Below are 25,088 nucleotides of genomic sequence, written 5' to 3' on the forward strand. Positions count from 1 at the left end.
AGCAGGAAGGAGGCAAAAGTGGCTACCAGTTACACCCGTTGTGGTCTTCCCCCTTTTAGAGAGCCGAAGCATGGAGTCAGAGCAGAGTCAGAGCCAGAGAGGAGATGTGGCGGGGAAAGGAACCGGGAATGTTTTTGTTGTTGTTGTTGTTTGGTTGGTTGGTCTTGTTTTTTTTCAAGACAGGATTTCTCTGTGCAGCCTTGGCTGTCCTGGAACTCTCTGGCCTCACACTCACACCTGCCTCTGCCTCCCTGAGTGCTGGGATTAAAAGTGTGCTCAACTAGGAATTTTAAGGGCTTCCCTTTCAACCTCTTTTTACCCCCTTCTTCCTGAAAATGCATTAATATCAGTGCATCACCCACTGGGGATTTAGGTCTTGGTCCAGGATCTCCTCCGCTGTCAGTCACTCACAGTTTAATGGGAGAGATGGGGAGGAAATAGGTCAGTATTTATGAGTTTCTCTAGGAAGGAGATTATAGGGTAGAAAAGGTCGCAGCCTACCTATCCAGATGGAAGGAAGTAGTCATGTAGGTATTGAGGGGCAAGCTTTCCTGGCAAGGGAACCAGCAGGTACAAAGTCCTGGGATGAGACCATGCTTGGGAGCATCAAGATTAGCAAGGAGTCCATTGCAGGATGGAGGGAATTCTGAAGTTGGCCGATACAGGGGACATGGAGTGCTGAAAGCCATAGCAGAGATGGTGGATTTCATCATGAGCAGAGAAAGCCCTCGAGGGGGCTTTGTCCGGCTTTCCCTCCAGAATGAATCTCGGGCTTTTCCTCTTACACTGTCTACACACAGATGGAGATGTCCCAGGGCACACGCTGTCTGTCAGGCACAGGGCAGAAGTGGTTGGAGGTTCCCCTGTCCCCTCGACTGGACCCCAGCCTGACCATCCCTCTCCTTCCTTTTCAGCTGCAGGGAAGCCAAAGGCCCAGAAACTGAAATGCTCCTACTGTGACAAGTCCTTTACTAAAAACTTCGACCTTCAGCAACACATCCGAAGGTAGCTGCCAGGTAGCCCTGTGGGCAGGGGGCTCCAGCACAGCTCCGACTAGGGGCCACCTGCAGTGTAGGGCAGTGAGGCTCCCTTCTCTAGCCCTGTGTCCATCTGTAGACCTGCTGTGCGGAGGAGGAGGGTTCCCCACATTCCTCTCAAATCCAAGGGCCAGGCACACACACTGAGACAGGAAGATTGGCATGTCTGGATGGTGGGTACCCTTGAACTGAGAGAGGCTTTGCACACACATGAGGCTGCCTGTCTTCCGACTGCAGAAGGGTTAGCCTGTAGGCTGCCAGATGTATCAGGATAGCTCACTAAAGAGGATCCTTCTTGCCCCAAGAATGTGGAGTCCACCTGTGAAGTGGTAGGGTGGGCAGACTCAGCAGCATACAATGGGATTCATTGGTATGTGGGGGGATTTGGGGTCAGTCATGGCTCTGGTGTTGGAAAATTCAGAACGATGTGGTGAGATGATTTCGGCTTCGATCCCTAAAGAGCCACTGGAAGAAGTCTCGGGTTTGGGCTAGTCTGTCTTTAACACCTGCCATGAATTTGTTCATGTCTGAGAGAGAACCAAGGCCCAGTCCTAGGTTCCAGACACAGAGCACGACTTCTGTCCAGATCAGGGCCTCCGAACCCTGGCATTATTGGGACTGGGGCCTGGGGTCGAGTCATGCTGACTGTACTTTGTGGAATATTCCACACTGTCCTCAGCCTCTGAGAGGAGATGTCACCACCACCTCTGCCCACAGCTGTGACAGCCAAAACTGTTTTCAAACATTGCCAAATGTTGCTGGAAGCAACCTGGGCATCATGGGGAACATTTGGCAATACTGGAAATGTCCAAATTGGCACTGTTAATCTCGAGTGGCTGTTAGAACTTGGCTAGGGCCGCTGAGAAACAGGCTTAAATTTCACTGTCATGTAGCCAAGTGTGACTGGCCCCACATGGTATCTACCTTACCGGGCGGTGCCACTTTGGATCTTCAGTGACGTTGTTTTTATAATCACTGAGTTTTTCCACTACTGCATTTCACTTTTTTAAGTTAATTAACTTCTTTTTTTCAAGATTTGTTTATTTTAATGTGCATTGGTGTTTTGCCTGCAGATATGTCTGTATAAGGGAGTCAAGTCCCTGGAACTGAAATTACAGACAGTTGTGAGCTGCCATGTGGGTGCTGGGAATTGAATCCAGGTCCTCTGGAAGAGCAGCCAGTGCTCTTAACCCCTGAGCCATCTCTCCAGCCCCCATTACTGCATTTTCAATACATAAGTATTCATAAAAAATGGTGTTCCATATTCAATGATAATCAATAGGGAGCTTCTCAAAATTATTTTAAAAGCTGGGCATGGTGGCACATGCCTTTAATCCCAGCACTCTGGAGGCAGACGCAGGAGGATCTCTGTGAGTTCGAGGAGATGGCTCCATAGGTAAAGAATTTGCTACCAAGCCCAATAACCTGGGTTAAATTTCTGGTGATCCACATGGTAGAAGAGAACCAACTGCCACCTACAAGATGTCCTTTGACTGCCACACATGTGCTGTGGCACTGTGGCACATTCATGCCTTCACACACACACACACACACACACACACACACACACACACACACACACCACACACACACACGTTTCCTACTTGATGTTTCAACAGTCAGGAAATCGGTCATCTCAAATGTGAGGTGGCCATGGAGAAGGTCTGCTGACTGAGCAGCTCAAGAGCTAGGTTTCTACCCTTGGTCTGTCTGCCCCGGCGGGAGAACGGGTCCTGGTGCTGTCGGTGACGGCCGGCAGCATCTCTAGGCTTTCCTGGTGGCTGTGAGCTCCTGGGTAGAGGCCACGTCCCCGTTTCTACACAAGAATGCTGACTGACCTTGTTCCCACAGCCACACGGGGGAGAAACCCTTCCAGTGCATTGCGTGTGGCCGCGCCTTTGCCCAGAAGTCGAATGTCAAGAAGCACATGCAGACTCATAAGGTGTGGCCTCCAGGGCGCAGTGGTGGCACCATCTCCCGAAACTCTGTCACAGTGCAGGTCATGGCTTTGAACCCCAGCAGACAAGAAGAGGAAGACACAGGTGAGTGGAGTGGGTGGAGCCGCCCTCCCGGCTCATCCCTTCTGGAGCTCCAAAGGTGCTGTCTGGTTGTCTGTGGTACTGGGGACCAAGCCCAAGGTCTCAGCACCATGCCCAGCCGCAGCCTCATGGGTTTTGTTGCCAGTTGGGTGACTTCCATGACTTCTCTGGGCTTCAGCCTACTTTATCTGTGAAATGGAGAGCTGGGCGTGGTGTACACGTATCATCCCAGCCTTGGTGAACCTGAGATGGGAGGATCAGGAGTTCGAGTCCAGTCTGTGCTGTACAGCAGCTTATCTAAAGAAGGGGACATGGGGTGAGAGGAAGGATGCCACGTATATAATATGTGTGACATTACTCTAATACTGTGCTGGGGCAGACGGAGATATCACTCACTAATTAATTGCTATCTGTTTGTGGCTGGCCCTGGATCCCATATTAGAATCTATTTCCTTCCTTCCTTCCTTCCTTCCTTCCTTCCTTCCTTCCTTCCTTCCTTCCTTCCTTCCTTCCTCTCCCTACACCCTCCTCCCTCCCCTGGGTCTCATGTAGCCTGAGCTAGCCTGGAACTTGCTATGTAGCTGAGAATGACCTTGAATGCCTACTCCTCCTGCCTCTGCCTCCTGAGTGCTGATTTGTAGCTGAAGTTTTCTTGGTCCCACCTGGCTCCCACAGTCCCACAGTCCCACGGCTGCTCAGACCCAATGAACACACAGAAGCTTAATGTTAATTAAAACTGCTCAGCCATTAGCTCAGGCTAACTACTGACTAGCTCTTACACTGAAACTCAGCCCATTTCTGTTAATCCAATGTCATCACGTTTCCCATGGCTTTACCCATGAGCCATTACATGCTGCTCCCTGAACAGTGGGCTGACTCAGCCTTCCTCTCCCAGCATTCTCCTTGTCTGCTTATCCCGCCTATACTTCCTGCCTGGCTACTGGCCGATCAGCATTTTATTTATCAACCAATTTGGAGCAACACATTTTCACAGCATACAGAAAGCTATCCACAGCACTTCCCCTTTTCTTTTTTCAAAAAGGAAGGTTTTAACTTTAACATAGTAAAATTACATATAATAGAACAGTTGTCAAGCAAGAATCACAGTTACAATATCCAGTCCACTTATATTTGGCAAATTCAAAGAAAACATTCTATTTATCCTATATTTATTAAGTCTAAGGTTTTATATCTAACTTATCTTTTATCTTAACTAAGAAAAGTTATAACTGTCTAGTCTTCAGCTACATCAGAGACCTCAGAAGGATATAATATAATAATGAGAAGACAGAACAGCAAGGTAATAAAGGCACAGGTTAGACAGGAAGAAGCTGGTTCTCTTGGGAAGCTACAGCAGCAAGGTGAGCTAAGGTTAATTGATGGCTATTCCTATTCCTCTGATCTCTAAGGCTTTCACCCCTGTATTTGGCTCTGTGTTTCTTATTTAAAAGACTGTTTAGAAATTTGTCTACAATGACAGACCTGAGCTACTTTTGTTTTGTTTTGTTGTTTTTTATTTTTCAAGACACGTTTTCACTGTGTAGCCCTGGCTGTCCTGTCACTCAGTAGATCAGGCTGGCCTTGAACTCACAAAGATCCACCTGCCTCTGCCTCCCGAGTGCTAGAATTAAAGGTGTGCGCCACCACTACCTGGCTACTTTAGCTGGTTCTACGTGGTGCCAGAGGTTGAATCCAGGGCATTGTTTGTTTGTTTGGTTGGTTGGTTGGTTGGTTTGTTTGTTTGGTTGGTTGGTTGGAGACAGGGTTTCTTTGTGTAGTTTTTGGTGCCTGTCCTGGGTCTCGCTCTATAGCCCAGGCTGGCCCATAACTCACTGAGATCCTCCTGGCTCTGTTTCACGAGTGCTGGGATGAAGGGCATGTACCACCGCTGGCCAGGGCAAGCACTAGTCTGCTGAGCTCCATGACTAGCCCTTAGAATCCATTTTCAGTGCTCCAGGAAGTCCCTGTAGTCAGCAGTTGAAACCATTCAATCTCAGCGGGCAGCTGTTCTTCAGATGTTCTATGGGAGTCTCATTCATCCAAGTCTTCAGGTATTCCTGAGCTAACAGTTCTGTCTAAACACCTGTTTACTTCTGCCACATAGGGGTTGGGGACTCACTAGGTTGATAAATAGAACTCTCAGTGGAGATTCACGTGAGTACCATAATGTACCAAATGTACCAAAATTTGAAGTTTTCAGTAGCCTGACATGGTAGCACATGCCTATAATCCTAGTGCTTGGGAGGCTGAGGCAGGAGGATTGTGAATTTGAGGCCAGCCTGAGCTACATAGCAAAATATTATCTCAGAAAAACAAAACAGGAGGCTATAGAGATGGCTTAGCAGTCAAGAGTCCTTGCTGTTCAATCATGAAGACCTGAGTTCCACATCAGGTGGCTTACAAATTAACTACAACTCCAGGGGATCTGATGCCCCCTTCTGACTCTCTCCAGCACCCACTCACACAGACACATAGACACACATAAGGGAAATAAAATAAAATAAAATTTGAGATAAAGTTAATATATTCTACTGAACCTGATATACTGTTGTCTCCCAGGTAACGTAAAGGAATCACTGAGGTTCCTTCTTCTTTTTGGAGTTGAGTCTGGAACCTGGGCCCTTCTGCTCTTCCACAGAGCCACACCCTGTAAATGGATTTTTCTTTGGGCCACCAGCTCACAAAAAACAACACAGAAACTTCTTATTAATTATGAAAACTCGGCCTTAGCTTAGGCTTGTTGCTAACTGGTTCTTATGACTTAATTTAACCCATATCTTTTAATCTATGTTCTTTTACGTGGCTTGGTTACCTTTGCTCTGTATTGCCCATCCTGTTTCCTCTGTGTTCAGCTGGCGATTCTGCCTTTCTTCCTCCCAGAGCTCTCTCTGTGCGAAAGTCCCACCTCTACCTCCTGCCTAGCTATTGGCCATTCAGCTCTTTATTAAACCCATCACAGTGACACATCTTCACACAGTGTAAAGGAATATTCCACAACACACAACACCCCAAAGCCATATGGAAATATTGTATATATTTGCTTACTAAATCTTTGAAATCTGGGGCTGGCTGTCTTCCAGCTCTTTCTTGTCACCTGTGGCTTGTGGCCACTGTATAGGACAGTGTGGAGCCAGAGCCACAGCTCTGCCCACCCAAGCACCAGGGCGAGCAGCCCCAGCCACATGCCAGCTGCTGAAGAGCCATTTGCTAGGCAAGTGCCGGGGCACCGCTTTTGTCTGACCCACTGTGCTGTTGGAGCCGGCCCTCCTTTGCTCCTGGATTCTTGCTTTCCGAACTTCTGCAGGCCCAGCCGCGGAGGCCACACACTCAGCACACATTATGGAGCCTACTGTGTGCCGGGCCATGGGCTGCAGAGGTGAAGCATTAGGCTTCTGCTGTCAGGGACAGTGAGGGATGCTCTAGTTAGCAAAGAAGGACAAAGCAAAGGTAAGTTGTGGTTAGAAAGACCTGGAGAGGCCACTGGAATCAGGAGAGAGCCATGCCCGCCTCGATTCCCTTCTTGCCATGTAATGGTGATGGTGATGATGATGATGATGATGATGATGATGTCAGCACTGACAGGACCCTACAACAGACCCATGTTGTTCCAGACACATGTGCATCATTCATTTTATTGCCCCAATTCTATTAGAGTGGGTGCCATTATCCCCATTTTTTATGAGTGAAGCCACCAAGGTCCAGAAAGATCATGTTTCCTGGTGGGACATGGCATTTTCTCTTTAGTCACTACTAGGTATGGACACACGTAGTGCACTATGATAGAGTATGATAATAAGTCTTTATCTATTAAGGGCCATCTTCAAAGTCAAGCTTAATGGCAGGCTGAGGGGAAATAGACTAATAGACTTAGGAGCTTCCTATCACTCTAAAAATCAGATAAGTAAGTCCAAGTCCAAGTCAGATCACACGGTCTGACTCAGTCCTCTCCCTGGGAGATGCAGTGGAGACTAGTACTTCCTAGGAACCCCCAGAAATCCCTAGACAGGGCTATAAGCCACACTGCTGAAGGATCTGAAAACTGCAATTTTATCTGATGATTTTTTGGTGGTAGCACAAGGCTTTGAACTGAGGACCTCATGAATGCTAAATAAGCCCTCTACTGCTGGGAAAAAAAAAAAAAAAAAAAAGAAAGGCCTGGGAGACAGCCTGAGTATGCCTATGAGTGTTCAGTTTCTAACACCCATGGAGAGGTCAGAGTCTGAGTGAGAAGGTGGAGAGTGGGCAGAGGTCACTAGCTGTCTCTCAGTCAGAATGTATTTCAAGGGCTGTGCATGCACCTCAGGATAGAGCATTTGCCTTTATGCAGGATGCCTGGGTTCAGTCCCCAGCACTATATAAACTGACGTGGTGGCACAGACTTGTAATCCCAGCACTTGGGAGATAGTGGAGAAGGATCAGAAGTTCAAGGTCATCCTTGGCTACATAGCATATTTGAGACCAGTCTGGACTACATAAGACCCTGGATGAAAATAAAAAATAAAGAATGTATGTTAGTATTTTAGCGTCTTGTCTGGCTATACTGGAGCACACAGGCTGACAAGTACAGTCCTGAATACAGCGTTTGACACCAAGTCTGCAGTAGGTGTCCCAGGAGCCCTCCTGCCTGGTGTGGCTCTTGTCCTGCCTACGCTGAAACCCTTCCCTGTAACTTTCTTTCTGCATAGGGCTGGGCCAGACCCTGTCCAGCACCACGCAGCCCCAGGCCCTGCCCACGGCAGGCGAGGACGAAGGCGGCAAGCCGGAGGCCAAGCAGGTGGTCCTCATCGACAGTTCCTACCTGTGCCAGTTCTGCCCCAGCAAGTTCAGCACCTACTTCCAGCTCAAGTCCCACATGATCCAGCACAAGAAGGAACAGGTGGGTGGGCGTGAGAGCAGAGGGCACAGCTGCCCGTTTCTGAGCCTGATGGCACTGGGGTCACCGGTGCTGCCTGGAAGGGGACAGGGATTAGGCCAGCCTTTTCCATGGTTCTTTGTCCTGAAGGTAGAGTCCTGGAGGAGTGACAGACAGTTAGGTTAAACCGTTAGGAGGTTTGCCATCTGACCTGGCAGGAAGCTGAACCAGGACAAGCACTCAGCTCAGGTTCAAGGGCTTTGTGTCTTCTCTGGCCACTCCAGTGGCTGTCATCATAAGGTGTGGCCTTGTCCTCCGTCGTGGCTTACCTCCTGCTTGCTGCCCTTCCCCCCTCTTTTGTAGAAACAGGTTCTCACTGTAGCCCAGGCTGACTGGAACTGGCTGTGTAGACCAGGCCAGCCTCAAATTTGCAGATATCTGCCTGCTTCTGCCTCCTGAGTGCTGAGATTAAAGGTGAGCACCACCATGCTCTGTGCTCTATTTCTGACCTTTGCGGGGTGTGTGTGTGTGTGTGTGTGTGTGTGTGTGTGTGTGTGTTCAAGTGCCATGGATAGTGTGAAGGTCAGAGGACAACTTGTGGAGTTGGTTCTCTCCTCTTACCATGGGAGTCCCAGAAATTGAGGTGAGATTGCCAGGTTCAGTGGCAAGTGCCTTTACCTGCTGAGCCATCTCACTGTCCCATCGGGGTCACCCTTCGTAGAAAACCCAGTCATAGTATTTCTCATGAGCAATGGAAACCTTCCTAGAAGAATTCTCTATGTTTCTTATGGATCAGAGAGTTTTGTTTTGTTTTTGTTTTAAGACAGGGGCTCATGGGGCTGGCGCTGTGGCTCAGTGGTTAAGAGCACTGAGTTCATTTCCCAGCACCCACATCAGGTGGCTCACAACTGCCTGCCAGTCCAGCTCCAGGGGATGACAACGCCCTCTTCTGACCTCTGAGGGCACCTGTACTCACAGGTGCACGCACATGCGTGCTCTGAGGATGACCTTGAAGTTCTGTCCTCCAAGTGCTGAAATTGGGCTTCATGCAAGCTAGCCAAGGCAGCTGCCAACGGGACCAACCTGACTTTGTCCCCAGCTCCAGAGCCCTGCTCTTATCATGTAGGAGACTATTATTATGTGTATAGTGATAAAGACTGGTCGATAGTTGGGGTCTTATTTCTCTCCTATCAAAATAGGCCTGAAGTTAGCAGTGTTGGGCTTGTCTTGCAGGCTAGGCATGTCATGCGGGGCCAGGCTTCTGACTGTGCTCTAGTATCCCTGGCTTGTGGTGTTCACCCTCACAGCTGCAGAGGGGTTGCTGTGTCTCCATCTACCACATTTATATTCCAGTCAAGATAAATGCAAAAGGCAGAGAGGATTCCTGCTAGCAGGCTTTTGCCATCTTTGTTTTGGGAAGGATGATCTCCCCAAAGACAGTTGCCTGCATACCATTGCCAAGACATGGCTGTCTCTAGATTTAAGGCCGTCAGGAGGACCGGGGGTTTCACCCTGTCTTGTGGGTACCCTGGGCTAATTGGAGTTGACTTCGTTAGGATTAAAGAGGGTTTGACACTGTGTATGCACCTGAGAAATATTGATAACTGCTTGAATTTTCAAAATATTAAAAGCGTATTTCTTATAGAAATGAGACCAGACATATGTCAGAATGTCACATAGATCATGAAAGAAGCAGTGAAAATGATAATACAGTTCACAAGAGTATGTGATACATGCCTCCTGCATTTGACTGTCCCCACATCAGATGGCTAAGGTAGACACAAATTTCGTTAATGTCTCATCCACAACCTTTGGAGTTACCTCCTCTGTCTGCCAACAACAGAACCCCTCCCATTAGGAACAGGGACATGGCTCAGGGGCCGGGCACTTGCCTGTGCAAGACCCTGAGTTACATCCATAGCATCACACACATACACACAAAAATCATTTCTGTTGGATTTCCTTTTTTAACAAATTAGCATTGAACTTGAGAGTCTGGGTCCTAAGTCAATACTAAATAGTCAAAACTAGCCATGTCCCCAAGGAGTGAGAGGACCGAGGGAAGTTTGTTGGGTAGCAGTTCCAAAGATGATCCCCAGACGACACTCGTCTGAGGATTCCTATTAGGAGTGAGAAACATGTCTGGGCCACCAGCATCTGCCAAGTCACATGCCCAGGTGGTACTGCCTCTCAATTTTTCTTTTCTCCTCCTCCCCCACCCCTCCTCCTCCTCTTCCTTCTTTGATATGGAGTCTCATAGTTCAAGCCAGCTGTGAACTCACCCTATTGCTAAGGATTATCTTTTAATTTTTAAAGATTTATTTACTCTATTTTAGGTGTATGAGTGATTTGCCTGTATGTATGTATGTATGTATATCATGTATATATATGCCTGGTACCCTGGAGGTCAGAAGAAGGCCTAGATTTCCTGCAACTGGAGTTATGGTTATGAACTACCATTTGAGTGCTGGGAATTGAACCTGAGTCCTTGCAACAAGTGCTCCTAACCCTCCTAATGGCTCCAACCCTACCGCTTGTGATCCTGGACCTTTCCTTTTCCTGCCTTTTCTTCCCAAGTGCACCACTGCCCTCAGCTAATGATGGCCACTTGTTTGAGAGCTGGGACAAAGAAAGGGTATAGTGTCACCCTTCACTGTATTTTCAGGTCTTGGGTAATTTTTATGGATACATTCAGGCTTCACAAAGCCTTAGGGAAAGGTAACTGGCCAAGAGAAGAGAACCCTGCAATCATAGTGAAGCCAGGAACTGAGCCAGTCTGTGATCCTCAGGAGGCTCATCCAAGAGAATCTCAATTCAAGGCCTGACTGAGCTACAGAGTGAGTTCAAAACCAGCCTGGGCGAACTTAGTGAGCACTTCTATCAAAATAGAAAGTAAAAAGAGAGCTAGAGATAAAACTCAATGGGAGGCTGCTTGCCCAGAATTTGGGAGGCCCTGGTTTCATCTGTGGGGACCGGGGAACAGCTGGCAGGTTGTTCATAGCAGTGTTTATAGCCTCATGCCAGGGTCACAGGGTAGGGGTAGCAGTGGAGGCGACTTCCACCTCTCACTCCCAGTGTCTCCTCCCAAGGTGTACAAGTGCGTGGTCAAAAGCTGTGCCCAGATGTTCCCCAAACTGGACACCTTTCTGGAGCACATCAGAAGCCACCAGGAGGAGCTGAGCTACCGCTGCCATCTCTGTAGCAAGGACTTCCCCTCGCTGTATGACCTGGGCGTGCACCAGTACTCCCACAGCCTCCTGCCGCAGCACAGCCCCAAGAAGGACAGCACCGTCTACAAGTATGTGCGCATGCCACCAGCCACGCTGGACCAGGGGGCAGGGAGCCTGGCTCAGGCTGCTCAGCATCAGCGACACGTCACAAAGGGAAACTGAGGCTAAAAGCTGGGGTCCAGCCTGGGGTGTCTGAGTGTTTGGGCGCAAGTGGGAAAGCACGATACCGACTCTTCCTTGACCACTCTTCACTTGTCAGCATTTACCATAGAAACAACCTTGAGAAGGGTAACTAGGGGCCAGAAAGATGGCTCGGTGAGTACAGGTACTTGCCGCCAAGCCTTGCGGCCTGGGTTTGATTCATAAGACCCAACATGGTGGAGGGAAAGGATTGTTCTCTCACCTCCGCTGGCACATACACTCACAAAATAAATAAAGAGAAAAGAAAAGAAAAAAAAAATTAGCTGGGCATAGTGGTGCACGCCTTTAATCCCTGCACTATGGAGGCAGAAGCAGATGGATCTTTGTGAGATCTGGTCTACAAAGCAAGTTCCAGGACAGCTAGGGCTGTTACACAGAGAAACCCTGTCTCAAAAAAAAAAAAAAAAAAAAAAAAAAAAGAGGAAAAAAATAAAGTTGGGGGCTGGAGAGATGGGTCAGTGGTTAAGAATATTTGCGGAGGACCTAGGTTCAGTTCCCAACCCACACATGGTGGTTCACAACTGCCTGTAACAGAAGAGGGATCTGGTGCCCTCTTCTGGCCTCTGTGGGCTCCTGCAGGCACAAGTTGCACATAAATTCATGTAGGCTCACACACATACACAGAAAACAATCTTTAAAAACTAGCATTCTAGAGCTGGAGAGATGGCTCAGCTGTTAGAAGCTAGGCTTACAACCAAAAACATTGGAGTTTTGGGTTCTCTTGTCAGAAATGAGGTTGCCACATAGATCTTCAGCTTTTTCCTCCTGAAGTTGTCCGTTCTGTCATCAGTGGTCTATAGAGTATCCCCTGTGTTTTCTGGGCCTCCTCTAGACAGGTGTGCTCTGCAGATATTCACCATCATGCTTCTGCCCTTTGGGCTTTTTCCCCCCGCCCCTTTGCTGGCTGCTGGTTGAGAGCAGGTGTTTCACAAACAGTCCTGAGCCTATGGGGACAGGTGGTGACAGGTATCTGTATGGGACACCTTCCACTAAATATTTTCATGTTGGAATGGCTTTTGTATTTCATATAAACTTATACTTGTAGGGATTTGTCTGGTGACCTCTGTTACCTCAGAAACTTCTGGGTGAGGCTTCTGGGATTAAGATAAGTAAGTGCAGATCTTTGAGCCAAGATCCTTGTTGCCCACAGAGACGGGTGTGTGAACAAATGCTTTTTGTACACTGTGCTGAAATGCTGCCAACCTGCCAACCAGCTCAGGAGGCAGCTGCTTCAGGGTTGCCTGAGTGTGATGACAGGGACCGTGGAGCCCCCTGCCTGTGCTCGGATCCCAAGCTGACTTGAGAAAGTACTGAACTGCCGTCAGCCTCAGTTCCCTCACCTGTGGTAAGGGGTCCTGATGATGCTTAGCCTGTTAGAACAGGACCTTTCCCCATGTCACCGCCCTCCCCCATCAATATCACGCGGAGTCCTGGCTGATTTCACTGCACAGCCAAGGGTGACCCTTGATTACTTTGTCTCCACTTCTCTCAAGTACTCCTATGTAGCCCAGGCTGATCTCGAACTCACTATGTAGCTAAGGATGACCTTGAACTTCTGATGTTTCTGTCATTACCTCCTGAATGCTGGGATAACATCTGTTCCACCATACCTCTATTATGCAGTGTTGGGGACCAAACCAAGAGCCTTGTGGGTGTTAGGCAAGCACTCTACCAGTTCAGTTATATCCCTAGACCTCCTTCCTCCATTTCTTGTTTCCAGTTAGGGTCTCCCAGGCTGACCTTGAGTTCACTATGTAGCTGAAGTTGGCATTGACTTTGAAGTGACGCTCTTGCCTCAGCTCCCTGAGAGCTGGGGTTATAGGCCAGTACCACTGTGCTTAGCTTTCTCCTGGATTCTTCGTAAGGGTCAAATAAGAGAATTTACCAAGCATGTAGACATGGTCCTTGGAACACAGGAGGTGCTCAATAAGAGATCACTACAGCCAGGCACTGGTGGCATACACCTTTAATCCCAGCACTCGAGAGGCAGAGGCAGGCAGATCTCTGTGAGTTCAAGGCTAGCCTAGTCTACAAAGCGAGTTCCAGGACAGTTAAGACTCACACAGAGAAACCCTGTCTCAAAAAAAATTTTTTAATGAAAAATAAATAAATTTAAAAAGAAAAAAAAGATCACTATAGCTGTACTATTCAGCTGTATGCAGAAATCCAGGATGACAAGGACACAGGGACTAGGTGTCTCTCTCAGTAGGTAGGTTGAGCTTGTGTGGTGGTCACATCATGTTTGTAGAGGTCCAGGCTCTGGTGGTTGGTTGCTGTGTGTCCTTGGAGTTGAGTAGACTTGGCCTGCCTATGGAATGTCCCCAAGCCACTGAAGTGACTCTCACTTCAGTGATGTATTCGTTTTTTTGTTTGTCTTCTTTTCTTTTCCTTTTGTTGTTTGAGTCAGGGTGTTGCTACATAGCCCTGACTATCCTGGAGCTTGGTATGTAGCCCAGGCTAGCCTCAGATTTACAGTAGTCCTCCTACTTCTGCTTCCCAGGTGCAATAGGTCTGCACTAGCACACCACCCCACCTCCTTATTTTCCTTTTGAAAACAAGATTTCTTGCCGGGCATCACAGCACATGTAATCCCAATACTTGGGAGGCGGAGGCAAGAAGCCAAAGCCATTCTTGTTCTCACAGAAGTTTGAAGCCAGCTTGGGCCCTATGAGTTGCAGTCTCAAGAAAATTTTTAAAAATATTTATTGATGTTATTTGCTTTCTAGTTGCAAAAGGCATTTTTGTTAAATACAGAGAAAAGGATTTTTTTCTTTAATTTGTTATTGTTGTTTACCCATGGAACCCAGAAGTCCCCTGAAGCTAGAGATGGTTGTGAGCTGCCATGTGGGTGATGGGAATCGAACCTGGGTCCTCTGGGTGAGCAGCCAATGCTTTTAACCACTGAGCCCTCTTTTATACCCTGATTTTCATTTTTAAAGACACCATCTGGCTACCTTGGGGGATAAGGGACTTCAAGGGTCAGGATGAGGTGGGGAAACCAGAGAGGCTCCTACACATCTCAGCAGCTCACCTTGGGTAGAGAATGTCAAAGAAGCATGGACACATTTGAGAATGGATTACATGGAGGATTTTGCCTCCTGAAGTTGGTTTTGGGAAAACAAGGGGAAGTCTCCGTCCTTGCTAGAGCTCATCTCTCTCTTCCTTCCCACTTAGGTGTGTCAAGTGTGTGAATAAATACTCCACTCCTGAGGCCTTGGAGCACCATGTACAGACAGCCACTCACAGCTTTCCCTGTCCACACTGCCAGAAGGTAGGTGTCACAGCATCTTCCTCACAGGGGTCCCTGAGAGGGACAGTGACCTGACTGAAGACTTTGAATAGCCAAGTATGGTGGCACATGCCTTTAATCCGAGATCTTGGGAGGCAGCAACAGGCAGATCTCTGTGAGTTGGAGGCCAGCCTGGTCTACAGAGCCAGTTCCAGGACAGCCAGGGCTACACAGAGAAACCCTGTCTCAAAAAAATAAATTGGATGATTGTTCCGAGGCAGAATTTGAGTTGTCTAGCATGGCATCAGAGAGTTAAGAAGGCTTTGTAGAGAGGCACTGACACCTGACTTGGGTCTTGAGGGATGAATAGGAGTTTATGAGACCAAGAAAGAAAGTCCTTTGTGTAGGAAGAACAGCCTGGGTTGCAACTCAGAGGGAATGTGCTTTGGCTGGGCTCTTGAGTGCTCGAGAGGGCTGGGTCTGACCCTCTGGCCTCCAGCTCTGTGGGCAGATAGGATGATGTTTCCATGGAGCTAAACACCAGGGTCCCTGAGCTCAGAAGGTGGAAGCTGGTTAGGGATGGGGTCCTGGCAGCTGACCTCCCACAATTCTGTCTTTCTCCAGGTCTTCCCCTGTGAGCGCTACCTACGGCGTCACTTACCCACCCATGGCAGTGGTGGCCGGTTCAGGTGTCAGATCTGTAAGAAGTTCTTCCGGAAAGAGCACTACCTCAAGCTGCATGCCCACATCCACTCAGGTAAGTGCCCTGCCCACCCCTCCCCTCTCTGGCCCGCTCCTCTGTCCCTTTTCCATCTGTAATGGCTCATCTCCTCTGAATCCCTCTTCTTGCCCTCCATACCAATCTTCACTCTCCTTCCTCACCTGTGAACATGGGCTCCACCACCTCACCTGTGAATATGGGCTCCACCACCTCACCTGTGAACATGGGCTCTCAACACCTCACCTGTGAACATGGGGCTCCACTACCTCACCTGTGAATGTGGGCTCCACCACCTCACCTGTGAATGTGGGCTCCACCACCTCACCTGTGAATGTGGGCTCCACCACCTCACCTGTGAATGTGGGCTCCACCACCTCACCTGTGAATGTGGGCTCCACCACCTCACCTGTGAACATGGGGATCCCACCACCTCACCTGTGAACATGGGGATCCCATCACCTTGAAAGCAGAAGTGAAACTGAGTAGTGGTGGTGCATGCCTTTAATCTCAGCACCTGAGAAGTAGGTAGATCTCTGTGAGTTGGAGGCCAGCCTGGTCTACAGATTGAGTTCCAGGACAGCCAGGGCTATACAAAGAAAAAATAGAAATGAAAAAAAAAAAAAAAAAAAAAAAGGAAGGAAGGGAGGGAGGGAGGGAGGAGAGAGCAGAGGTGAGCCCTGGAGCAGGCAGTGTGGACTTGACTCTGCCCTTCTAGACCAGCCTTGCTAGACTACCCTCATGGGTGTAGGTGACTGTCCTGCACCCCGTCTGCTAGGTTCCCAGCTTGAGGTATAGAAAAGTTTTTGAATTGTTAAATGTTTATGGAGGAAGGAGAGATGGTATCTCACATAGCCAAGGCTGGCCTGATCCTCCTGCCTCTACCTCCCCAGTGCTAGGATTACAGGTCTGTGCCACAGGATTCAGGTAGGGGTGTGTGTGTGTGTGTGTGTGTGTGTGTGTGGTCAAATGGCAGCCTTGGGTGGGTGTTAGAGCTTACCTTCAGCCTTGCTTTAGGCGGGGTCTCTGTTGTTGCGCACTGCTGTGTACACAAGCCAGCTTTGGCCTTTAAATGCCCAGGGATTCATCTGTCTCCACCTCTCATCGCCCTTTAGCTGGACAGGATTACAGATGTGTGGCCCCTCCCAGTTTTCCGTGAGTTCTGGAGATTTAGACTCAGGTGCTCACACTTGTGCCGCAAGCATTTTATCCACTGAGCCATCCCCCAGTCCCAGGATTCACTTTTATCTTTAAAATAAGTACTGGATGGGTGTGGTATACACCTGTAATCCTGGCTACTCCTGGAGGCTGAGATGGGAGGGCCCAGGGGGTTGAGATAAACCTGGGCAATAATGAGTTTCTCTTTCAACACAATACCAGATAAAAACAAATTCCTGCATGCTAGAACCTGCAGGTCACAGCTTACACAGTGCTCCCAGCTCCCTCCCTAGCTACTGCCTAGTTTAAATGACAGATTAGAAAAAAATTATATGTTTTTGTGAGTTTATGTCATGTGCATAAAGTACCCTCAGAGATCTGAAGAGAGTGGCACAGGTGCCGGGCGGTGGTGGCACACGTCTTTAATCCCAGCACTCGGGAGGCAGAGGCAGGGGGATCTCTGTGAGTTAGAAGCCAGTCTGGTCTACAGAGTGAGTTCCAGGACAGCCAGGACTGTTACACTGAGAAACCCTGTCTTGAAAAACAAACGAGAGAGAGAGAGAGAGAGAGAGAGAGAGAGAGAGAGAGAGAGAGAGAGAGAGAGAGGGAGGGAGAGGGAGGGAGGGAGAGAGGGAGAGAGGGAGAGGGAGAGAGAGAGAACAACATTTTTCTTTTGGTATTGAGGTCTTTGTTTTTTTCGGAATGACATGACACTCCCTCCCTCTAGCTCATCCTAGATTGGTTTAATGGTGTAGACAGTACTGTGGTTTTTCTCTGACAATCTTTCAGGAGTTGGTTTGTGGGGCTTGTTCTTAACAGTGTGTTAGTTTAAAACATGTATTTAGAGCACAGTTTCCTTTTGGGATAATGAAAATTCTGAAAGGGAAGGCATGGTGCTACACATCTTTAATCCTTTAATCCAGACCAGCCTGGTCTACATAGAGACCCTGTTGGAAGACACTCAGCTGCCTTTGGTTGCCACATTCAGGCCCAAGCGTACACACACACATATGCGCGCACACATCCAAAACAGCAACACAATAACAACAAAATTTGTATGCCTCTGGCTTCCCTAAGGTGTTATTCTTTTTCCTCCTAGAAAGGCAGCTGTACCAAGCTGTTCCCCCAGCCTGTCCGGAGATCTTTCTAGAGCAGGAAACAGATGACTTCAGATCTTTTTTGTTTACTTGAGTCAGGGTCTTGTTCTGTCACTTAGATTGGCCTGGAAGTCACATATGAGTTGATTTTCAGGCGACATATCAATACCTTGTCTCCTAGAAAATAAACTGGGGTGGGGGTGGGGGGTGGCACACACCTTTAAAACCAGCACTCTGGAGGCAGAGGCAGGTGGATCTCTGAGTTTGAGGCCAGCCTGGTCTACAGAGTGAGTTCCAGGACAGCCAGGGTGACACAGAGAAACCCTGTCTCAAGGAGAAAAAAGTAAGCTGGGTGGGGGGGACTTGGGTGGAGGTACGGCTCAACAGTCAAGAACACTTGCTGTCCTTCCAGAGGATCAGGTTCAATTCTCAGCACCCAAAGGTTGGCTCACAACTGTGTCTGTAACTGCAGTTCTAGGGGATCTGACACCCTCTTCTGGCCTCCTTGGGCATCAGACATGCACACACATGGTTCACAGACTTACACATGCAGGCAATAATGTCATACACATAAAAATAAAAGTAATAGCATATATATTTAATTAGAAATATACTTTAAAGCTGGGGTTATGGTGTGGTGCTTTCCTGGCAAACATCAAGCCTTGAGTTCCATGGTGACATATTTCTGTAATCTTAGCACTTGGGAAGGCTGAGGCAGGAGGATTGGGCACTCCAATCCAGCTTGGGCTACACAGTGAAAACCTCTCAAAAACCAAACAAAACCCCTCCAAATTCTCTGTGCCAAATCAGGAAGAATAAGAGGAGCTTTTCTTATTCTTATTCTTATTTCTTATTTAATCCCAGCACTCAGGAGGCAGAGCCAGGCGGATCTCTGTGAGTTCAAGGCCAGCCTGGTCTACAGAGTGAGTTCCAGGACAGGCACCAAAACTACAACAGAGAAACCCTGTCTCAAAAAACAAAACAAACAAAAAAAAAAAAAAAAGAAAGAAAGAAAAGAAAAGCTCCTCCTGGGGGGTTCAGATTCCTGCTCATGGGACCCATGTGGTGTTCCCATGTCCTCACAGGTGAGAAGCCCTACAAATGTTCAGTGTGCGAGTCTGCATTCAACCGCAAGGACAAGCTGAAGAGACATATGCTGATCCACGAACCCTTCAAGAAGTACAAATGTCCCTTCTCGTAAGTAGGAACTGCCTTATTTACGGGGTTGGGGGGTTGGATTACCTTGGAGGGGCCAATATGGAAGGCTGGGCTGAGGCCCTCTGTGCATGTGTTGGGGCCCGGCCTGGCTCACTCGCCACGCTGCTGCCCTGCTTAGCCCTTGGGCTGACAGAGGCTGGTGCAGGCGCTCCCGTAACTGGTGGCTCTGGGTTCCAGGATGCACACAGGCTGCAGTAAGGAGTTCAACCGGCAGGACAAGCTGAAAGCCCACATTCTCTCCCACGCTGGTAAGAGGCTTAGGGGCCTGTTGGAGGGACTGGCTAAGATAACTTCCCCGAGATACAGCTCTCAGGAGGAGCAGGCATCTGTGGAATGCATATTGTCCGGGCCTGGTCTAATCCAGCCAGCGGGTTTCTGCTCATGTGTTCATGGGAGCTAGAAGCCAGGTCTGTGTTGGGGACCTTGGCACAGCAGGGGTGAATTAGATGCAACCCCAGTCCCAGGGGAAGTAGATGTAAACAGCTAAACTGGACAGTGTGCAGTGACATAGAGGTGTGTGTCAGTGCCGTCCAAGATGTGGCCTCCAAGCCACCTTCCCAGGGCAAGCAAGAGTGTCTGTCAGCATCCCATCCACCGTCCATGCCGACCCCCCATCCACCATCCATGCCGACCCCCCATCCACCGTCCATGCCCACCCCCCAACCATTGCTCATGCCGACCCCCCATCCACCGTCCATGCTGACCCCCCATCCACCGTCCATGCCGACCCCCCCATCCACCGTCCATGCCGACCCCCCAATCATTGCTCATGCCGACCCTCCATCCACCATCCATGCCGACCCTCCATCCACCGTCCATGCCCACACCCCAACCATTGTTCATGCCGACCCCACATCCACCGTCCATGCCCACCCCCCAACCATTGCTCATGCTGACCCCACATCCATGGTGTGTCAGTGTGGCATCTTCCCCTTAGTGTAACAATCAAAAATGTCTCCAAAAATTCCCGTGGAGATAAAGTTAATGTTGCTGCTGTTAAAAGCTTGCAAATGGGAGAGCAGAGTGGGCAAGTCTCTCAGTTGGTAGAGCACTTGCCTAGCATGCATAAAGAAAGCCCTGGGTTTGATTCCCAACAACACATAAATTGAGCGTGGTAGTAAAATTGTAGTTCCAGTACTTGGGGGCTAGAAGCAAGAGTTCAAGGTCATCTTTGGCTTCATAGCAAGTTCAAAGCCTGAGCTACAAGAGACTTTTCCCTTCTTTTTTAATGGGAAATGGGGGAGAGTCGATCAAGGACTTTGACTTCTTAGCTTTGAGCCTGGGTGCTACCAGCTTCTTGCTGGGTGGTCTCAGGCAAGTAACTGCTCCTTTTGGGCCCCCAGCCCCAGGAGGCTGAAGGGTGCAGGCATTTACAGAAGGAGCCTGGCCCAGCAGGATTAGTGTGGAAATCAGGGAAGTCCTCTACAGAGTCTAGCCTGAGGAGAGAGAGGAGCTAGGAAATTGTTTTCCTGGAAGAGAGAACAAGTGTGGGCCCCTTGGATAAGGAAAGACCAGAGGAGGGAGGGGCCGGAGCACAGACCCACGGTGGAGGAGGGGCTGGACAGACTCACCCTCAGAGCAGGGTTTGGGTACCAAGCCTCTTACGATTTTGTGCTTTACAAAGACATCTCTCTCTCCCATTGGCAAGGGCCTGAGGGGCACAGGTGAGGCCAGCAGCCCAGAAGAGGTGGCTGCCTCTAATTATCCAGGGAAAGGTGGTGGGGTGGCTGACAGAGATCACCAAGGCTTAGGATTATTTCAGGCACCGGAGCAGGTGCCGAGGCCCAGGGACAGGAGGATACACAGTGTGGTAGAGTGAGTGCCAGGGACGGTGAAAGATGGCAGTGGAACCAGCCGAGGCCTGACCACACAGACGCTGGGAGGGCCCGAGGCTGCAGCTCTGGCTGACCGCCCCTCACTCCCCAGGCCTGAAGCTCCACAAGTGTGGGCTGTGCAGCAAGTCCTTCAGCCGCCGCGCCCACCTGGCGGAGCACCAGCGCGCGCACACAGGCAACTACAAGTTCCGCTGCGCAGGCTGTGCCAAGGGCTTCTCACGACACAAATACCTCAAGGATCACCGCTGCCGCCTGGGCCCCACGAAGGACAAGGACTTGCAAGCCCGGCGGCCTCCCCGGAGGCGAGCAGCCCCGCGCGGTAGTGGCAGCATCGTGGGTGTACACAAGGAGGAGAACCCGGTGCCCGACCCGCTGGGGCTGGAGGAGCTGAAGGCTGCAGGGCCCGCACCCGAGGCTGCCCCTGGCAAGCCGCCCTTCGAGCAGGATGCAGTGCTGTCCATCGTGGTGGGCGGGGACCCGGAGCTGGTAGTGCCCGGGCACACCGAGGGTCTGGGCTCCAACCTGGCCTTGGCCGAGCTGCAGGCCGGGGCTGAGGGTGCGTGTGCCATGCTTGCTGTCCCGGTCTACATCCAGGCGTCAGAATGACCAGGCTGGACTTCCGGGGGGAGGCCATAGGCACAAGCCTTTTTGGGAGTTCCTGCATCAACCCTATCCCATAACTGTCCTCCTGTGCCCCGCGATCAGCTAGGGAGCCCTGCAGCATTCACAGGGTCTGAAGCAGGCACCGAAGCTCCAGGGCACAGCAGTGATAAGAGAGATGGCCAGAACGTGAGGTGCCCAGGGCCTGGCTGGTGGAGGCTGGTACTTGGGCCTCCTCCAAGAGAAGGCGGAGTGATTCTACCCACCCATCCAGGCTACCTGGGGTGGCCTCAGGTTGCGCTGCCCCTTGTGCTGGCTGGGTGTGGTTGGAGTCCTTGTGTGTTGAACCATTACCAAAACACTTCCTGATGGCCTCCTTAGAGGACTGTGTGAGGTGAGTATGTAAGAGTATCTAAGTATCTAAGCCTGGGGCTTAGAGTGTAGCCACCAGCCAGCCCTGGCTTGGGATCTGCCTGTGTGATCTCAGGCAAGGCACTTAACCTCTTTCTGCTTCATTTCCTCACCTGTACAACAGGACTTAATATAGTACTACCTCTTAGAGTGTCCTGAGGACAAAGTATGTGGAAATGGGCAAAGGGCTGCACACAGTTCCCATGGCTTGGAAAGTGCTCAATAAATCTCAATAAATGTTTTTATCAATGAGATGAGTCCAAATGGCTCCGGCCCGAGCCACAGCGTTTCCTTTCTTAGCCCTGAAGGGGCAGCACTCCCTCTAAAGCACAGGCTGAGGACTGTAGTCCTCACACCGTAGCCAGCCAAGGAGAGTCACAGAGGAGCAGGCCTGCCCGGACGGGTGTAATTCTTACAGTAGGAAGCACTCAAGAAGCTAAGGTGGGAGGATTTTGAGCTTCAGGTCAGCCTGGGTTACAGGCTGCCAACCCCCCCCCCCACCTCAGGTGCAGACCTGGTGCTCCCCAGATGTTATTCCCGTAGTTTGTACAAATGGCTCAGCGAAGAGGTTTCTACCTGTGTGTGGAACGTCAGAATCCTGGGCCTTCCCCCGATGCTGTCAGTTCAGATGCTTTGACTATAGGCAGGAGCCCCTCTCCATGCCCCTACTTTTGGGGTCCCCTCCATTCCCGGCTAGTCCAGGTGGGAGGCAAGCCAGGCCAGTTGAGAGGCAGGTAGGAGAACAGGGCCCTTAACTCATGTGTTTCCATTTCTCTTCACAGCCATCCTCTGAACCACATTGCTTCTGTTACAGAAGGGGAAACTGAGGCTCAGAAAAGGACCAGGGCAGGGCACAGTAGAGTTGACTGTTTGATGGCGGAGTTCCCTAGAAGCCTGGCATGATCTTCAGACCTCTGTGCTGAGACCCAAGGCTGGAGCTCAGAGCCATGCCTGGCTTCCCACATGTTCAAGGAGGATGGGGGATGGGGGGCTGCAGGAGGGGCAAAGCCAATGGGGATGGGTGAGGGCCCCAAGCATCCTGTCTACACAAGAGCCAGGGGACTGGTGGGGACGGGAATTTTTAAAGGAGATGACATTTGAGCTGGGGGCTTTGTTTTGGTTTACTCGATTGGCTGGCTGGTTGCCTGGCTAGCAGGCTGATTTTCTGAGACAAGGCCTCACTCTGTATCTCAGGCTAGCCTGGAACTCACTATATAGCCCAGCCTGGCTCCAAATTCCTGAAAGTCATCTTGCCTCAGCCTCCCAAGTGCTGGGATTTCAGATGTGGGCCACCATACCTGCTGCTACAGGGTGCTCTGGTGGAAAGACAAGGGAGGGCAATTATGGAAGAAGGTAGGAAGTCGGGGCTGGTGAACGGCCCAGGGTGCCTGGAGATTGGGAGGAGTACGTGAAGGCGACAGCTGCTGATCCTTTAAGCTTTCGGGTAATGGACACCTCTAAGCTGCTCATGTCACACTGCCTCAGTCGTCAGGTGTGAGCTATTGCTTCCCTGAGTTCAGAGTTGAGGACGCAGAAGCACAGAGAGGCAGAGCTCCTTGCCTAGGCACACACAGCCTGCAAGCGGCAGAGCTGGGGAGTCAAGGCAGCATGGCCCTGCCTCCACATGCTCCCAGCCACGCTGCTCTATTGAAATAGGAGTTGGTGATGAATGAGAGAGAGCCTTGGGGATTAAGAAATGCAGCTTTTACTCTCTACACGTCCTGGAGGAGTCCTGGAGGCAGAAAGCCTGTGTTTAGATCGCAGGATGAACATTCAGGGAAATGCTAACACACCTGCTTCCACACTCAGCTAGAGCTCTATTCCCAACAGCACTCCTGTGTGCGCATATTTTCCACAAATCGTGAAAAAAAAGCACCCATTTGCCATAGGCTTGTCTTTGTTCCAAGCACTTGAGTTAGGAACTGAATCCAGTTTTGCGGCTGAGATAAGGCAAGGCAGGTATAAAGGGTTATCAGGCCAAAGCCACAGAACAGGTAAGTGGCAGAGACAGGTCACAGCGGAAGTTAGATTTGGCACAGAACTGTGCAAGGGGAGCTGGACACTGTTGGAGTCTGATCGGCACATGTATCCCTAGTTTAGCAGGTGGGAGACTGAGCCCCAGAGAAAGGAAAGCCCTTCATCGGGTCACAGAGAATTGGTGGCAAAGGAACCAAAGCACCTTGAAGAGCCTCCCAGTTGCTGGACAATGTGGTGTTAAGAGGCTGAGCATCCATGGGCTGGAGAGATGGCTCAGTGGTTAAGAGCACTGGCTGCTCTTCTAGAGGACCTGAGTTCAATTCCCAGCAACCACATGGTGGCTCACAACCATCTGTAATGAGATCTGGTGCCCTCTTCTGGCTTGCAGGTGTACATGCAGGCATACGTGCAGACAGAATACTGTATACATAACAAACAAACAAACAAATCTTTAAAAAAAAAAAAAAAGGCTGAGCATCCAGGTCCCACCCTAATCTAGAAAGAGCACCAACTGGTGTCAGGCAGGGCTGTGTTTGAATCCTGGCTCTGCCCTCTCTGGACTGTGGCAAATGCATCTGAATCTCTGAATCTCAACTTCCACAGCTAAAGGAAAGAACAATATCTGTCTTGTTAGTTTCTTTATTTCCTTTTTTTTCTTTATTTCTTCTTCTTCTTCTTCCTCCTCCTCCTCCTCCTCTTCCTCCTCCTTCTTCAAGACAGGGTTTCTCTGTGTATCCCTGGCTGTCCTAGAACTTTCTCTGTAGCCCAGGCTGGCCTCAAACTCAGAGATCTGCCTGCCTCTGCCTCCCAGATGCTGAGATTAAAGGTGTAGCTTTGTGAAAGAGCACTTGTCTCACACACATAGGGTCCTGGGGAAGGGGAAGGAACGTCTCTCAAGATGGCTACTATTTTCTCCCTTTCAGTACAACTATAGTACTAGCACTCACTCTGGAAGCTGAGGCAGAAGGATCACAGTTTGAGGTCAAATTTGGCTACTGAGTTAAGTTCAAATACTGCCTGAGCTGCCATAGCAAGACCATATTTCAAACAGGCTTGATGTGAATGCTGTGTGTGTGTGTGTGTGTGTGTGTGTGTGTGTGTGTGTTTGAGACGGGGTTTTCTGTGTAGCCCTGACTGTCCTAGAATTCACTATGTAGACACTCTGCTGCTTTAATTCCAGCACTTGGAAGGCAGAAGCAGGCAGATCTCAGAGTTCAAGGCCAGCCAGGAGTATATATCGAGGCCCTGTTTTAAAAAATATTATTAATAGCCGGGTGTGGTGGCTTATACCTTTAATTTTAGCATTTGAGAGGCAGAGGCAAGTGAATCTTTGTGAGTTCAAGGCCAGCCTGGTCTACATAGTGAGTTCCAGTCCAGGCAGAGCTATATTGTCAGAACAGGTTGGGAGAGGGGGTGGGGGGGGGGGAGAAAGAAAGAAAAGGCCAGGAGTGTGTTCATAGCATGTGTGAAGCTCGGGGTTCAATCC

At 49.8% G+C, this 25,088-nt stretch overlaps 1 protein-coding gene across 3 annotated transcripts in view; it reads left to right on the top strand.

Annotated features, from left to right (window-relative positions):
- Window positions 1-21,889, top strand: part of Znf341 (zinc finger protein 341) — a 33,415-nt gene extending 11,526 nt beyond the window's left edge. Inside the window, exons 7-15 of one of the 3 annotated variants that reach the window (XM_028888921.2) lie at window positions 915-1,005; window positions 2,889-3,079; window positions 7,762-7,952; window positions 11,018-11,226; window positions 14,534-14,630; window positions 15,213-15,345; window positions 18,647-18,758; window positions 18,957-19,027; window positions 20,706-21,889. In XM_028888921.2, coding sequence (XP_028744754.1) covers window positions 915-1,005; window positions 2,889-3,079; window positions 7,762-7,952; window positions 11,018-11,226; window positions 14,534-14,630; window positions 15,213-15,345; window positions 18,647-18,758; window positions 18,957-19,027; window positions 20,706-21,220 — 1,610 coding nt within the window. In that variant the 3' untranslated portion in view covers window positions 21,221-21,889. The remainder of the gene's footprint in view (window positions 1-914; window positions 1,006-2,888; window positions 3,080-7,761; window positions 7,953-11,017; window positions 11,227-14,533; window positions 14,631-15,212; window positions 15,346-18,646; window positions 18,759-18,956; window positions 19,028-20,705) is intronic. The other 2 variants (XM_028888922.2, XM_028888924.2) reach the window with 2 other exon arrangements.
- The last annotated feature ends 3,199 nt before the right edge of the window (window positions 21,890-25,088 follow it).

This window comes from Peromyscus leucopus, chromosome 4, assembly GCF_004664715.2.
Source record: "Peromyscus leucopus breed LL Stock chromosome 4, UCI_PerLeu_2.1, whole genome shotgun sequence".
NCBI classification, from domain to species: Eukaryota; Metazoa; Chordata; class Mammalia; order Rodentia; family Cricetidae; genus Peromyscus; species Peromyscus leucopus.